Source organism: Neolamprologus brichardi, chromosome 19 (assembly GCF_056152115.1).
Source record: "Neolamprologus brichardi isolate AB-2024 chromosome 19, ASM5615211v1, whole genome shotgun sequence".
Taxonomy (NCBI): Eukaryota; Metazoa; Chordata; class Actinopteri; order Cichliformes; family Cichlidae; genus Neolamprologus; species Neolamprologus brichardi.
The window spans coordinates 11,049,843-11,066,364 of NC_142122.1; the positions used below are offsets into that span (position 1 = coordinate 11,049,843).

Consider the following 16,522-nt stretch of genomic DNA (forward strand, 5'->3'; position numbering starts at 1 on the left):
TACCAAGATTTCGAATTCGTGTCACAATAAAAAGTAATTTAACTACCTAGAATGAAGCGTTTAAGTGACTTCAGACTTTCCACTATACATCTCCGGCTGCATATGGCCAGGGCGCAGTGAGTCAGCCAGCCACGAGTCCCCAGAGGGAGCGCAGCACAGCACGGCTCCAGACCCCGCCCGCTCAGAAAGAAAAGCGAGCGGGAGATGGAGAGAGGGGGTGGGGGTTACTTACACCGAGTCGGGGTACCTCTGAGTGATGTTGCCGCTATAGGTGGAGGTTGCACGGGAGCGTGTTGGGATTAAAGCTGTAATCATCGACGGCTCCCTGCCTGCGCCGGTCAGCGTGACGCACGGAAAGACGCGCAGTAACTGGAGTTACGTTGGATTGGAGCCAGTGGCAGCGGAGGGATCACCAAGTTGAGACGCCGTGAGAGCTTACGGTTGTTTAACAAGGATGCTCCCGTCTTGCAAATGTTATTTTGTGACAAGTTTGAGCAAAAAATAGCGAAAAGGAGCGCGCTTTTGTGTGCGGAATGCATTTTCTTGAACTGCAATAAGAGAAAAGGTCAAGTGGACGCAGTTTTAGGCTGCAAAGAGATTTGCACTGTGGAACAAGCGGAACAAAGCGTGCGCCAGGCGCAGCAGAAATCTGGGTAAACAAATATGACGGCCGGTTCTGGCGTTGTCTTAGGTCTGCTGATGAGCTACGATATCACCGACAGAATTGTAAACCTCGGATGAATTCTGGAGTCTGATTACCATTTTTCTGAAAAGGGAGAGAAAGAGAAAGAGAAAGAGCGAGCGAGCGAGAGACAGGACCTAATCCAGGTAGCGCATCTCTCTCTCCGGCTGCGCGTAATGGGAGAAAACTTTCGGACCTTGCAGAGGAGACGCACCAGCAGCATCCCGCCGACGACTACGCTTCCGTAAATACCATGTGAATTCTTCTGTTTTATACCTAATTGGCCAAGTTTGAGAGTGAATTTCAAACATTCAGTATGACTTGAAACACCCCCGAGGTTATCGGAACTTCAAGCATCAAGCCAGTTAACCGCCGAGCCGATTTTATCAAAAGACGCGCAGAAGGACATTGATGATCTAGAAAGGATTTCTGGAGCAGCAGCAGCGCAGTGAAAGCCTGATATCAGTTAGAAATAAAAGACTCCCCCCTAGATGTCTATGATGTTGTGCCAGCTCGGGCAGAAGTGTGTGATGGAGGTGGTGTTGCTGGCCATCCTGTCTTGGGTGTCCGTGTGGGCGGAGGAGAAGATCATATTTGACAGACACGCTGTTTACTGGAATAGCTCCAACCCCAAGTGAGTTTTAGTAGGAGTTCGGCCTGAAGGTGTGTGTGTGTGTTTGAAACATTGTTTATCTAGGCTGCCTGCCTGCTATAGATGCCCCTCAAAAACTCTCATTACTCACATACACCTTGAAATCTTTAAGAACCTACACATTTCTCGGTCTTTTGTCATGTGCTGTCTGATCACATCAGTCTTATTTACATTTCATTTTTATTTAAGCAGCGATTTGGCAGGAAGCTGCAATATTGATGTTTTAACAACACACACACAGACAGAGGCAAATGAAAGTGTGTGTGTGTTTGTGTGAACCTTGGATATTTTATTCTGTGGCACAGGGAGCTCCTTTTGTTTTAAACAATGAGGGCATCCTGCCTCATCTTCTCAACAGTGTCTAGAGACTCTCTCTCTCTCTGTCACTCACTCACACACACACACACACACACACACACACACACACACACACACACACACACACACACACACACACACACTCACTCAAAGCTTTTACCTTTCTTTCTGCTAATTTCTGGCTCCTGTGCCAGTCACACAAGTGCACATTATTTCTTTGTGAATTCAAGCACTTGTGCAAAACCCACATCCATAAATAAACACAAAGCCACACAAGGATGCACGCGCATTAACACACACACAACACACAAATGGTTGTCTTTAGCTGGCTCTCTCTCATTGACATGGGGCAGAGCACACTGGGTCCGTCTGTCTAATGGTTTGTGACAACCTGGCCAGCCTCTTTCTCTCCATCTCTCTCCCTCCAACCCCTTCCTCTTCTCTCCCCTCTCTCTCCTCCTCTTCTTTTTTTGCCTCCTTCTTTCTCCCAGGTAGATAAATAAACATTGAAAGTGCTCCCTCTCACTCACGGCTGAATTAGTCCAAACTAACTGCCCTGTCTCTCTGCAAAAACCAAACGCGCGCGCACACACACACGCATACATACACAGAGAGCGCTAACAGGCCTGTCTCTGACTGCATCACTGTTCCACAGAAGGCTTCTCAAATATTTAACAGGCAAGGGGGAACATTTTCTCCCTTTCTCGATGTCTCCCTCTCCCTTTCTGTCTTTCTTTTCGTCGTTCTGTGCACCTGCTTTCTCATCACACACATACACCAACACATTGCAAACGTCACAGGGAGAATTTAAGCTATACTGATGGTTGCTGGGGGCGCTGTTATTCCGTCAGGGTCGTATGGTGAAGCTGAAGCAGAAAGGGGGTACATCAAAAATGCATTGCTGCTAAAGCAATGAATCTAGGCTCTGGAGCCCTGGCGAGGTTGGTTCCCCCTGTTAGACTCTGGCTCTGTCACTGCTCATGCTGCGCCTTTTTCTGCACACACACATACATGCAGGTCCATCCCTTGCTGTAATCCTTTGAGGATTACAGGAAGTTTTATGAGAGACTCAAGACTGGCGAAAAGAGATGAGAATACTGACACTAAAATCATTGGAGCTTATGTAAAATTTAAAGGAGGATCTGCTTTTTTTATATATTTGCGTTGTTTCTTTTTTAACAACTTTGGTTAAATTTGGAAAGTTTTTGTCTGTTAAACTAAGGATTTCTCACAAAGTTATTTGCCAGGTGGAGGATGCAATAAAGTCAAACAAGACAAGAAACGAGCAGACAATCAGGTGATCAGGCAGATAAAGAAACCTATTAGGGAGGGGAAAATCAATGTTATTGTAACCACTGTCATTTCAAAAATATAAAATCACTACAATGACTACAAGTCCTTTATTCAAAGTGTTTATAAAGTATAGGCACATATATATTTCAGCAAAGAATAGCACTTCCTTGTGATTCTCTTTTTCATGTTAAAGATGACAAGCTTTGTCTTAACGTAGCTTGTTCTTCAAGGTGAAAACAGCGTTATGTATAAAATCTAATTTTAGGATAAGTATTTCAAAAGATCGCTCACCTATTAATACACTATATTGTGATTTAGTCACCAATAACCGAAGCTCAGAGAACAAATGCAACAGTACTGCACCGCATCCGAGCAGCAGCCATCGTCTGAGGCAGTGAAATGACGCAAACAGCTTGGAAAATGAACAGCTGTGTGTCTTAATTGATCACACAACATCAAGCACGCAGCTTGTATTGTGCGTTGCCTCTTCACATGTTCATCAAAAGTTTGCTCACACCACAACAGCTCGAGAAGGGTGTTTTCTGCAAGGTCACAAGTACTGGGTTGGAATTTGTAGAACTGGTAATCAGTCAATCTGAAGTGCAGCTTTAACTTTCTGGCGTGAGGTGACAAATTACTTTGGAAGAAAAACTGCAACCTAACTTTTATTCGTACATACTGAAATATACAAAGATTACATCTGTTGGGTTTTTTTGCTTTTAAACTTGATCAATGAAGCTCTTAAATCCCATGTGTGCTATTAACGACGGAACACCTGATTATTTTTGTTTCAGTCCCCTTTATTTAGCCAAATAAATTTCACCATGCACTGTGCAGAATTACCAACCAGCTGGAGATGGTAGTTCAGCTGCTAAATGGTTGCATGGAGTATTCAGAGATATGGTCGTGCATGCTTTGTATTGTATGTGTATGTATGTGCTGCCAAAAAACAAAAGAGCAGAAAATTTGTCAAGTTTGTTTTAGGATGCGAAGAGCTTTTCTACCTGAAAATGGTTTTACGCATCCAGCGATGAACTTAGGGGTAAATTTAATTGACTGTTGCATTTCTTTAAATGCTAAAGCTACTTACCCAAGTTCCACAAAAAAATTGGAAGAGAAGTGGAGCATGAGGTAGAGAAGATGCAATTAAATTTTTCTGCAGAACAAAACTGCAAAACGAGGAAATGTTCTATGTTGGGCTCTCCGGCTGCCTCTGAAGTATAGTCTCTGTGTTTAAAGCATTGATAAAATTATGTCATGACATTCAATTCAACAGCAGCAGCCATCCCTAGAGATGTTGTCCCAGTTACACAGAAAAAGGCTGTAGACCTTCAATGGATTTACCTTGAAGTAACGTTTGAGTAAAATCAAAATCTCAACATAAAAAAAAACGACATGGTGAAACACCACCGGTGTTAAGAACTGACCCGTCTTTGTAATTTGGGAGGCCATCATTACAAGGTATTTTACCCAATACCTGTATTTTTCAGCTGCTGTAGCAAGAGCTTCATCTCTGTTTACCCCGATCCTTCTTGCTCTACTTTTTTCTTGCATATTTCCCTGAGATTAATCATCATCCACACTGACATCTTTTAATTGTTTTCACCTGCTAATTAACTGTGCTGCCAGTAAGTTAGCTGTGCTTTTACGGAGTGCCTTGATCTCAACAAAACTAACCTGGATAAGTCGACAAAAATAAAAATAAGTCAAACAAACGTTTCTATTTAAGAGAGGCGGCATCCTACAAATTGGCCAAACCCTTTAAATCTCTGGCTGTGACTCTCAGCAGGCCCATCTCTTTCAAGGTCTTGCTGGATAATAGAAAATGTATAAGATAATCCAATTCAAATGGCTCTGGCCACTTCTGGTCACGGTGGGGAGCAACACTCGTGCACTCTCAGATTGTTGCCCATTCTGCTATTGTGATGAGATACATGGCGCTGCACAATAACAAAGTACCATAACACACATTATCACAACAATAGTGCAACATTAGAACAGCATCTGGAAATCTCCCAGATTCACATAAAGGGATTTATGCCACATGCAAGAAGGAATGTATGAGAAGCACACACACAGGCACACATGTGCACTTATACACACCGGCTAGATTTAGGTCACAAACTCACACACACAATCACATACAAGCAGAATGGCTGCCCATTGAATACAAGGTTAGGCAGCCCCCATTTTTCTATTTACTTGCTGTCATGCACACACATACACGTACACACATCAATGGAAGCTAGATATGGGGCACACATGCGCAGCCAGATTGGTTTTTCTATTCAGTAAAAACCCATCCTTTTTCCTGTTGCTGGCTTGCACACAGGGCTGCACTTTCACACACACAAATACCGAGCCCCTTTCTGGCTCCCAGGCCCATATTATAAAGCTCGCAGGTGAGGGGCTTTGTTCACCCCGAGCAGCTAATGTGCTCAGTGCAATGGGCTCTCCTCCACACACACATTCTCCGACACACACATAGAGTACACTGGCTCAATGGTCCAGAAGGAGCACCTTATCTAATCCCATGGTTTATCCTTCAAAAGACTTTCTTTTCCTTTTCTTCTTTGTTCCTCCTCTCTCTTCATCTCTGTGTCTTTGAGGAACTCCGTGTCAGTGAGAAGCGCTGATGGTTGACGACACTCTCATTCCATGGGACAGAATCTATCTCCTTGGAGACTCGCACACAGAAATACACGCACCCACACAGCCTTTGAGGAAGAAGCGACTTATGCATCGAGCACATATACTGCCCACAGAAACTTTAAAATGCAAGCTCGGGTCCGTACACACACACGCACCTCATATACATGCGGTCCGTACTCACACCGAGCACATCACAAGTCCCTGCACATAAACCCCCACACACTCACTGTCTTACCGTTGCGTCCCCTGTGGCGTACTGTGATATGTGTAGTCACTAACACTTCCTCAGCCATACCACACACATACAGACACACGCACACATAAGATTTGCATCCAATTTACATGTAGACGTGTAGTCACCCCCGCTCAGTTACTGACAGTTTGTCAGACTCAAACTTGCCCTTGGGTTAAATCTATCTTCCACTGCCACTGCCACCCACTCCACCTCTTTTTCTCTCCATCTTTCTTCCTCTCCATCTTTATGTCTCCCTATCAAACTCCCATCTTCCACTCTCTCATCTCCTCTCTCTTTTATCACCACTTCTCGCTTCTCCCATTGGGATGTGGTTTGCATGTTTTTCTTGTGCAGGACCCTGAACTGTCCACCTCGCCTCGGGCAACATTTTTTCTGTACATTAAAGCTGCACTACATCAGGTTATATGTTTGTGCTTTGACCTATATGACCTTGTATGGCTTTCTTTAAAATCTCAGCACAGCTTTGGGTCATGTTGAGCGAAACGTGTCTCAGAAGTTGTCTTTGGAATTCGTTCCCTCTGGTCTCAAGCTAAAGACGATACTTAGAGTAATTAAAGTCAGGGCTGCTACCTCGCAAATTATTTCTCCCAGCTCAGCAGGAGAGACACAGTTACATAAGAAGATCTAGTGTAGCAGATCTTAGTCATCAGCAGATTCAATGCAGTGACTGGCAGGAGGGGGTCATCTGAATATCCAGGGGCATCGAGGTGGAACAGTGTGTTTGCTGATATTAAAGCTCTACCAGTACAGCTGTTTTAAATATGGGTGCATGATATTTGATGACACGGATGGTATTTTATGTCTGTTGAATGATAATGCAAGCCAAGAGAAAGACAGCATGCAGTGTAATGATAAGGAACATCTGAGGTAAGCTAAGACACTTTTATATATCTAAGAGGTTCCCATCCTTTTTCATCTGACATACCCCCACAGCCCTGTCAGATGGACAAAAAGTCGTTCCTCAACAGCATCTGACATCTTCAAATGTGTTCAACTGAACTCGTTTCAGACTCGATCTGGACCAGTTTCAGCTTACCATTTCTCTATTATAGTCAGTCAGACAACTTCAAATGATTTATTACAGCAAAGGCATATAGTTAAATTTTAGCATCAAGCTTCCAAGTGCATGACTCCCCACAGCATGATACACATAAAAAATAGGTGGTAATGAATAATTATCTCACCAGAGCCTACAGGAGGATGCTGGGGTAGTGGAAGGCTTGAAACAGCAGGAGGGAATGCTGGTCAGGAGTGTCATTGACATGTCAGAGGAAGAGATGGGAAATTTACCACCAGATGTGTTTACCACCTGATTTTTCCTTCACTTTTTTTTACGCTTTTCTTTCTTTCTTTTTTCCAAATTTTGTGGTGGAAACAAACTTCCATAAAATAGTAAGTTAGAAGAGTGAACATGTGTATCACAGGTTGATTTTCCTGACAGAGCTAGCTCATAGGCTTTTATTTATCTCTTAACCCTTTAAGACCCACCATAGAACCAAGTTCGCCAGAGCGTATCTTTATATTTTTACATGCTGTTGTGCCATTTTTGGGAACATTTCAAGTTGCTATACGTTGATACAACCGTTATATCCCAAATTTTAATTATATGTATGCATTAAATCCATAGAAAATAGAGACATTTCAGGTGTTTGAGGTATATGTTGTAAATGTAAAAAAGTTGCACAAAATCGTTTCCAGCCACAGGAAATTTATTTTGAGTGTCTTCATAGTTTTATTTTTGAGATACACCAATTTTTACATGCTGCAGAAAAAACGAAAATAAATATTATAATGCAAATTTGCAGAAAAAAAACTACATCTGCATCAAAATAAACTATTTCCAACAGTGCAATTTGAGTTCTAAGCAGCCCAGAAACTATGCAGAAAAACATAAAGTCAAACATGACTTTTTAAAACACCGGTATACGTTTATAGAGGAAAGGGAAAAGGGAAAAAATATGACGTCACTCCCGGTTTTGGCAGGTAGTGGCGCACATGCGATAGTTCGCGCTGACGTCGTCTGTTCCAACGTAGGAAGTGCTATGTACAGCTGATCGGATCGCAACGTGCTTCTGGAATATCATGTTTTTGTTTCTGCAAGTGATTTTTGTGCAATTTTTGCAAAGCCATATGTGGTGACAGCTGAATGCATAAGATGTAAGTACAACTTCTCTTATTCCATATGCGAATAAAAAAATATTACGCTATATGTGGTTGCAGTTCTACCGGGATTTAAAAATAGTTGCGCAAAGTGAAGCAGTCTACTTTAAAGTGTAGACTTAAGTGTAAAGTTAAATTTCCAATTAAGTGTTATTGGCAACTTTTTTCAAGATTTTTGTACTTTTATCGCGCATCTAACACTTTCATTTCTTTATCTTGTTAAGTAATAAGTACTTTTATTTAGTATAATTTTAGTTTTAGAAAAAAAGACTAAAGTAGTAATCAAAGCAATGACTGAAAGACTATGATTAAAAAATACATGAAAAACTATGGTAAAAAAAAAAAAAAAAACCCAGATAGAAATATAACTAAAAGTGTGACCAGTATGCGTTCTTATTAGTACATTTCAAGATACTAAATTAATAAATAAATGGTGGAAACAAACTTTTCATATTCCAGCTTCTTCAGGTTCACTTAATTCTTTAATAGACTGGGGAAATTGTTATTAGTTTTTTTATTGTGGTCTCTATTAGTGAGATAGAAATCTCTTGCCCTGATGGGTCAATACATATTTATTCTGTTCTCCTTATTCACAGTGACCATCATCGGCATCATCATCATCATTAACATTAATATAATCAGCATCAAATGAAAACACTAACCATGACCGTAATCGTAACCATCGCCCTCACTGTCACCACCTTAATTTTCTTCATCAAAACTTTAATCACTGCTGTTATGTTCCCTGCTGCTTTCATTATCCTTATCATCATCATCTTCATAGACATCATTAGCATCACCTTATAATCAACACTGATTTCAGGCATGTAAATAAACACCAAATGTTTTTCTGTTTTTTTTTTTTAAAGTTAAGAAACACATGCTTAACACTCTGGTACGACTACCTGCTTTGGAAACTTGAAATTCAAAAAGCAGATATTCATCAAACAGCATTTTAAATTAACTTGGAGAAAAAATAAACACATAGCTGCAATAACCGAGTGCAGTTCAGGTGTGGAAAAGGTTTTGAAAGTAGTTGCATGATTTTTGATTTTTAATTTTCCAACTTCTCAGCCTGGCGGTGGAAAATGCACCCACAAAACAACCTTTGTTAAAGGTCTTTGTCCTTTGGGCTGTCAGGGACAATGACAACACCAGATGAACTATTACAACCGCGCAGTGAATGGCTGCGTACCTCTCCTGAATCTTTAATCTATCAGCTGTAGAGCTTTAATTTATCTGTTTACAGTTTCTGAGCTGAGGCTGAAGACAAATTTCCAGCCCGGATTGGATAATGATGACGGACTTTATCATTATCACCCCCATTGTCATCCTCATCCGTATGTTCATCATCACTAATGCATTCAGTATCACCTTCATCAAATCGGAATAATCAATATCATCACCACCTTTGTCATCACCTGCTCTTCTCCTCTCTTTCTGGAGGCATATCAGATTAGTGCAACAGCCCTCAGAGTCTTTATTAGAATTACGCAGGATTAGACCTGAGGTGAGGATGATTTTGCAGGTCAGAAGGAGGATTGCTGCAAAGAAAAAAGTTCAAATCCTCTCAACCAGAAGGCGGAATACATGCAGACACCTTGGAGAGACATAAGAATCAATGGACTGAATTAGTTTGCAGCCTCTGCAGCACCAGGCACAATTAAGTAGCGACAAAATCACGAGAGTGCTGCAACATCTGTTGGTTCTGCCTTATTATGTCCCATTAGCATAGTGTAAAATGGGGAGTTTATAGTGCCCCCATTCTGGATAAAACAAAGGTAGTGGGGTGTCCATAGCTGGCTGGGAATTAGACAGTTTCGCCCTGCTTCGTTTGATGGATTACATGCAAATGATTCACTCGCTCCTTCTTTTGTTTGACACTTCCACTCCTGCTGTTTGAAAATCTACCAGGGATCATTTTGGATGAAGATGATTTTTTTATTATTATTATTGTACCGACTCATGCACGTATTATATGCACACAGACATATATACACACACGAATGCAAGCCAACAGTCTCGTGATGCTATTGTGCAGTCGGACATGCTGAAAACAACCCTGCCAAAAGACAGGTTGTTTTTTTTCTTTTGGATGAATTTGTTTGCCAAATTGCATGGCTTTAAAAAAAAAAATTGCTTCTCGGCGAATACCAGCGTGAAAGTTGTCAGGGTCAGCTTTTACAGTTTAGCCTCACCTCGAGTGGAAAGAGAAAATGAACAAATCTTCTCTTCTTCTTTTCTAAATGCCAATTTTCTCATCCTAAAAGCTTTGCGCACCAGAGGGCATCTTGAATATTTGGCAAGACACCATTGTGTAAACGCCATTGTTTCTCCTGTAATAGCAGCTTCTCACCTGCCGAGACCATCCAACCATGTGCTCTCCGTCCAACTACACTGCTGGACTCTTACTTCCCTTCCCTCCATCTTCTTGGCGTCACAGATTTCCACCGCTTTCCCTCTTTTTTCGCTTAATTTCTCTTTTGTTTTGACTTCCCTTCCGTTGCTTTGATTCTCAGTCCTCTTCCAGAAACTTTCATCTTCCTTCTTCTTTGTGAAAAAGCTGAAGTGGCCTCGTCTTTGTTATGCTCTCAACTTTTTGTCCTTCTTCATATCCGCGCTCTGGGTCTAATCCTTCAAGTAGATCTTTCTGTTTCCCTTTCACATTTTTTGTCTGTTTTTGTCTCTCAGGGCCAGTCCGAGGCATATAGCCAGACAGTGGAATATGTGTTATTATCAGTCTCCAACTGGTCTATATGAACACTGAACAGAAGGGGTCCCATCAGAGTATCAGGCAGGCAGAACTGAAAGAGTGCTATTCTTCCGCTCGGGTAACACAATCGGCACAACCAGCCGGGACCTGAGGAAAAGTATTAGAGGGAAGCAGAAACAAGGATGGAGCAGGAATGACAATGCCCATTGTTCACGATGTATTGAGTGCAGTCTGGCATGTTTCATATTCTGGGCTGGTATCTCCCTATTTTGTCCTCTTTTATTCATGCTTTCATTCTTTCATCCTGTCTGTTGGCCTCTCTGTTCCTTCTTAAGATCCATGGATCTCTGAGTTTCTCTATCTCCTGGCTCCAACCATTTCATTCTCTTCATTAAAACAACAACTCTCAGGATCTCCCCCAGGTTGTTTCGGGGACTTACATCATCATCACCATCACCGCCATAGTCATTATCATCAACAAACCTCATTAGTGGAAGCTAGCAACAGCAGCAGTAGCTCTGCAGCGTAATATCCTTACTCAGTCTTTCAACCTGCTCCTCTGCATGAACGATCAAACGCGGAGGGGAAGTTAAGTAAACATTTCATATTGCATTACTGATTCAGTGCCATGCTGCTAACATACTAAACAGATCATTACACTCCTATGAGCAGATGAAATGATGATGATATTTTTCCACCAAGCACAGACTCTGTCAGGGCAGGATTGAAAATATGAAAAAGAGCAGTGTTTTGTGAAAAATGCAAAGGAAAGGTCTGATTTCATTTGCTCTGGGGGGATTTTTTTTTTTCCTTTTTTGAGAAAAAGAAATCATTTCTAAGACAAGGATTATCATTCTAAGCCACTCCTTTAATAAGAGAAAAAGTAAAATAATCCTGAAGTGAAATGATGAGATTTCTGCCACTGAGAAATAAAATCGTGGGGAAGGATATATTTTTAGTTCTAATTGTTACATGCTTTGACAGCAGGCTGCAGGAAATATGGTTGGCAGCGGAGATTAGCATAGGGACCACAGGTCACCATTGTTGTGAATAGGGAGTGTCATACATTTGGTTAGATGATTTATATATATATATATATATATATATATATATATATCGCAAGGTAGCACTCCTAACAGATCTTCTCTTAGCAGACACAAAGCAGACACAAAGCACAGGTGTAATTAATCACGTTAATGATGCTGGTTCTGTGAGGCAGCGTGCACAGTGAGGCTAGCTCCGTAACACCTGAATGGAATGCAGCCAATTGCTAAACTGGCATTCAACAATTCAAACTGTGGACAACTGTCTTTTAATTACCCTATTTGTCTGAGAGATAAAGATATTTACTGTTCAAAAACATCATAAAAACCACATCTAAATATTATTTCAGTGTCAGTTTGTTGGTCAGTTGGTCCACCACGGCTCTGTTTGTGGATTATAGCTCTGTTTTTCCATCAGGCTGTGCATTCAGAGATCATCTTCTGTATACCTTGGTTGTAACAAATCATTATTACTGTTGCCTTCCTGTTGGCTCACAGCAATATAGCTATTCTCCTCTGACCTGTGGCATCTACAGGGCATTTTCACCCAAACAAGGGGTTGACTTGATTCACCAAGTTGCTAAAATGTGGTTCACTGATTGATTACTTTTACAAGCAGCTGAACAGGTGTACAGTCGGGGTATGTCTATAAAAAGTAAAAAAAGGGTGTATGTGCAAAAGCTGATGGGAAGAATATTGTGTATATGTACTGCACAGTAAATACTGCAATAACTATCATGGCGTCATGATGGCAGTGATATGCAACAGGTAGCTATGTTGTAGATAAACAGTGATAATGACGCTGATGTTGGTAGTCGTTGCACCGGTATGACAAAAACAATGTGAACGATGGCGGCATTGTTGATGAGAAGAATGAGAAAAATGGCAAAATGATGAAGTAAATGAGCACGGTGGAACGATGATGACAACGGTTTTAAAAAAAAAGCCATAATGACGGTAATTGAAGTGGTGAAGAGAGTGAGAAAAGCAGAAATGGATAAAAAAAAAGAAAAGAAGTGATTTTCAGGGGGTGATTTTGTTGATGATGAAGCTGGATTACACTGATGCTAGAAGAGATGATGGTGATAATTCCCAATGATTGCACTAGGGTGATGATTCTGAACACAATAGCCGAGTTGTTGACAATAACAAGATTAATGACACTGATACTAAAAGAAATGATGATGACGATGATAGCAGTGATTGTGCGCATATGATGATGATGTCGAAGATAGTACGATTAGTAATGGTTTTGAAGACTAAGATGAAAGGAGCATAATGAGTCACCTCCTCTCTGCTGTTTGCTCCCCCTCCTGTTGTCCAATTTCAAGACTCCCCACTGCATCCATCTTCACCCGTGTCCCCCTCCTCTCCCCCCACTGAGCAGGTTCGTGAGGGGACAGTCAGAGCGCTCCGTTAAGATCCCTTTTCTTTCGCTTGTGTTGCGTCTCTGAGGAAAATGAAGAAGGAGAGGGCAGATGTGAGAACATTACTAGTTTTTTGGCAGTTTTGTCTTTTCTGCTGATAGAAATGGGAAAATGAGCAGATTCACCACTGATGAGATGCTTCATTCTTTGAGGCGTCACCTTTAACTCCCTCGCGCAGCCGCCGGGAGGTGTTTTGTCACAAATGAGAGGGAGATTACTCATTTATTCTTTTGTGCCCTCCGTTTTTTTTTTTATACTTTGGTCGTACGTATGTGTGTGCACATGCCTGCCAACTCTGTGCGCGCGTGCGTGCATGGGTCTTTATTTCTTTGTTCATTTGATGTGGGTGTTTAGGTGCAGCTTAGGAGTGTGTAAGTGTGTTGGCGTCAGTGGCAAAAAACGGTCCTTACACCGGTTTGAAGAGTCTAATCAAAGGCTGGCAAAATTTTCTCGCTTCTTGTGTAGTTCCGAAGCTTCCCTATTTTTTTTTTTTTTTTTTTTTTTTACTCCCTCCTCCCCCGCCTACTCTCATCTCTGATTACTGAAGGGGTTGCAGGAGGGCTCTGTTCTTCACCGAGTTTTTCGATGACGTCCTTCATAGCTGTTGCACTGACTACGAGCGCGTGTTTCCTTATAGGAGTCTTTGAAGAAGCAGAGCTTGTGAAGAAACTGTGAAGGTCTGCAGTCTTTATTTTCCAACTGTGGACACTGGTGGATAACATGAAGCCAGCTGTGGCACCAATCATCCAAAGCCTGAGGTGCAGTCAAAGACAGGAAGGCAGGAAGGAAAGGCAAGATAGTAGGAGATGTATTTATAGTACATGCACAGTGCTGAATTATATTTGCCTAATAAGGAAAATGGCTTTAAGGAGCTTCCTCGTTTTGGAGATAAGGATGTGTTAAGAAATAGAAACGAACTGTTCCAGTTTAAATAAAGTTTGAATTTTTTACAGTTTTTTTTCTTTTTGTCAGCCATGTATCGTAATGAGATTAGTGTCTGATGCAATTACTCCGTGATTTCTTTTAAAGCGACGAATACAAAGATGTTTCAAATGGATCCAAAATTTAAAAGGGAAGAAAGGGTGATGTGATGGACAAAAACCTGGGAGAAAGATGGATGGAAACAAGGGGGAAAAAAGTGGGATGAGAATGAAGAGAAGAGCGTGAGAGATGTAGAAAAAGAGAGAAAATTGACAGGAGGCGTGTATGGCTGTCTCTGGGTGCAGTGAGGAGTATAGGCTGTGGCATCCGCTAGTGGTGCTGCATACTCTGTGTTTGATCAAACACACTTCAAACACCCTCTCTGACTTCCTCTTGCAGAGGGTTGGGAAACGAACGTGCGCGCGTCTTCTCCTGAATGCGCGTGCGGCTGCGTGTTTGCTGAGGAAAGCGTTATTGATGTTTTGTTTTTCTAAAATGGGTCAACCCTAAACAAAACAAGCACAGTGACTACAGTGGCTGAGATGTTCATTGCTGTAAACTGCGGTTTCCTTGCGCCTCCCAATCCAGTGAATAATGTTGACGAATGACCCTGTGTGTGTGTAGTTGTACTGCTCTGTGTGTGTGTGTGTGTGTGTTTCCACAGCTGAGCGTGTGTGCACTATTTCTCTATTATCTTTGCCCCAGTCACGTTTTTCACCTCTATTAAGTTATTCGCCATTAAATGCTCTCTACTTCGACTTAATTTCATGTCTTCATTTTCTCCATGTTCCCCCATTGTGGAGCTGTGCATCTCTACGTCTTAAAGAACCACGACTCCAGAGAGCTCATTAAAGCCATTAGCAGAGAGAAGTCACAGAATAGTTAGGCTCGCTCGCTGTTGTCTCATTTCATATTGCTAACAGCTCCAGTACAGATTAACCAGCCTTTGACTCATCCACTTATATCTGCTTGCCCGTCACCTCCTTTAGGTCATGCATGCTGCGTAATGTGCATACTGTGGCCCACTATGATTTCCTTAATTTTCCTCTATTAAAATCATGTTACCACGCTCATCCTGTCACATGAAAGTTTGATTAGGAACATTATTGAAGATTAGATTGATGAATTATTGATCAGCAAGGTGGGAAGTCTGTTGTCGAGTAGATTAGACACGAGTCAAGAAGTCCTGTTTGTGTGAGTGTTTAAAACATGCATGGGACTGTATATGCATAGGTGAAGCTGAGTGCATATATGAGAGTTTGTGGTCATCTGTTTTTAAAAAAAAAAGGTGCATTTTATCTGCTAAACGTAGAAGAACTCAACATGCTTATCAGTTTGAAAGAAAGTGATAACTCAGGCTGAGGTTGATGGTATATCAGTAATGATTCTGTGTTAGAAGATCATTCAAAATGCTCTGTGATGTGAACAATTTCAGAGTCTCTCACCGTGTGAGTCTTGCATGGATTGCAAAAAGGCTGCAGTTCAAATCTGAGACAAAACGCACAGTTTTTTTGCAAAGAATCAATAGATTGTGTTCATTTACAAAACTGTGAACAGAATATACCAACTGTAGTTGCATAATTGTTGGTCAGTTGAATCAGCTGTAGGTGGATGTGTGAACAGTGTGCTGGATAAGGTGTTAGATAATGTGAAAATGTAATTGTTTATATGGTTTACAAGTGTCTGCATCTGTAACTCTGCCTGCTAGGATCCATGAAGTCAAAACAGCCGTCCCATCAGAGCCGCAGGGCTCTGTAGAAGATAGAAAACATGGATGTAGTGCCGGAGCATGAGGGGAGTACTAAAAGCTCACCTAGCTAAGCACGAGTATATTTATAAAGTGCGATCAAAACATTCTGGAACCGGTCCATGAAGATCAAAAGCCTTACCTGATTAAAATTTAGTCAATCTCCAGTTCAAGGTCACCTCCTCAGGCATCTCATTTTTAGATCGCTGGAAGTCCCGTTCTTACCAGCTCCACCGTGTGTTGATTTCACTGCAGACAATTTGACCTAGATTTCATATCATATGTAATGACCCAGCAGTTTTCAAATAAAGGATCGACAGTTTCCAAGCAGAAGACTGAGGAGTGTGCAGAGTTTTTTTTTATTTTATTATTATTTGTTTATTTTTTAACATGAATCAGTTCACATGAATTCATCCTCCCGGGGCGACTGTAATGTCCTGAGGGGGCTGAGGGGGAACATTCAGCAGAAATCAACTGAGCTATTTTCTGGCAGCTCTTGTTTGCACAGGGTGCCTTGTAAATAGCTTTTTCTCCATGAATACAATTGTTGGGTACCACCTTAACTAGGGGTGTCAAACATAAGGTCCGGGGGCCAGAATCGTCCCAGCAAAGATTCCAATCCGGCCCACGCTACAGCCTTAAAAACATGATTTGGTGC

General features: G+C 41.6%; 1 protein-coding gene across 1 annotated transcript in view; it reads left to right on the forward strand.

The window, feature by feature from the left end:
- The first annotated feature begins 227 nt into the window (after positions 1 to 227).
- Positions 228 to 16,522, forward strand: part of efna2a (ephrin-A2a) — an 82,655-nt gene continuing 66,360 nt past the window's right edge. Inside the window, exon 1 of the mRNA XM_006798773.3 lies at positions 228 to 1,316. Coding sequence (XP_006798836.1) covers positions 1,174 to 1,316 — 143 coding nt within the window. The 5' untranslated portion in view covers positions 228 to 1,173. The remainder of the gene's footprint in view (positions 1,317 to 16,522) is intronic.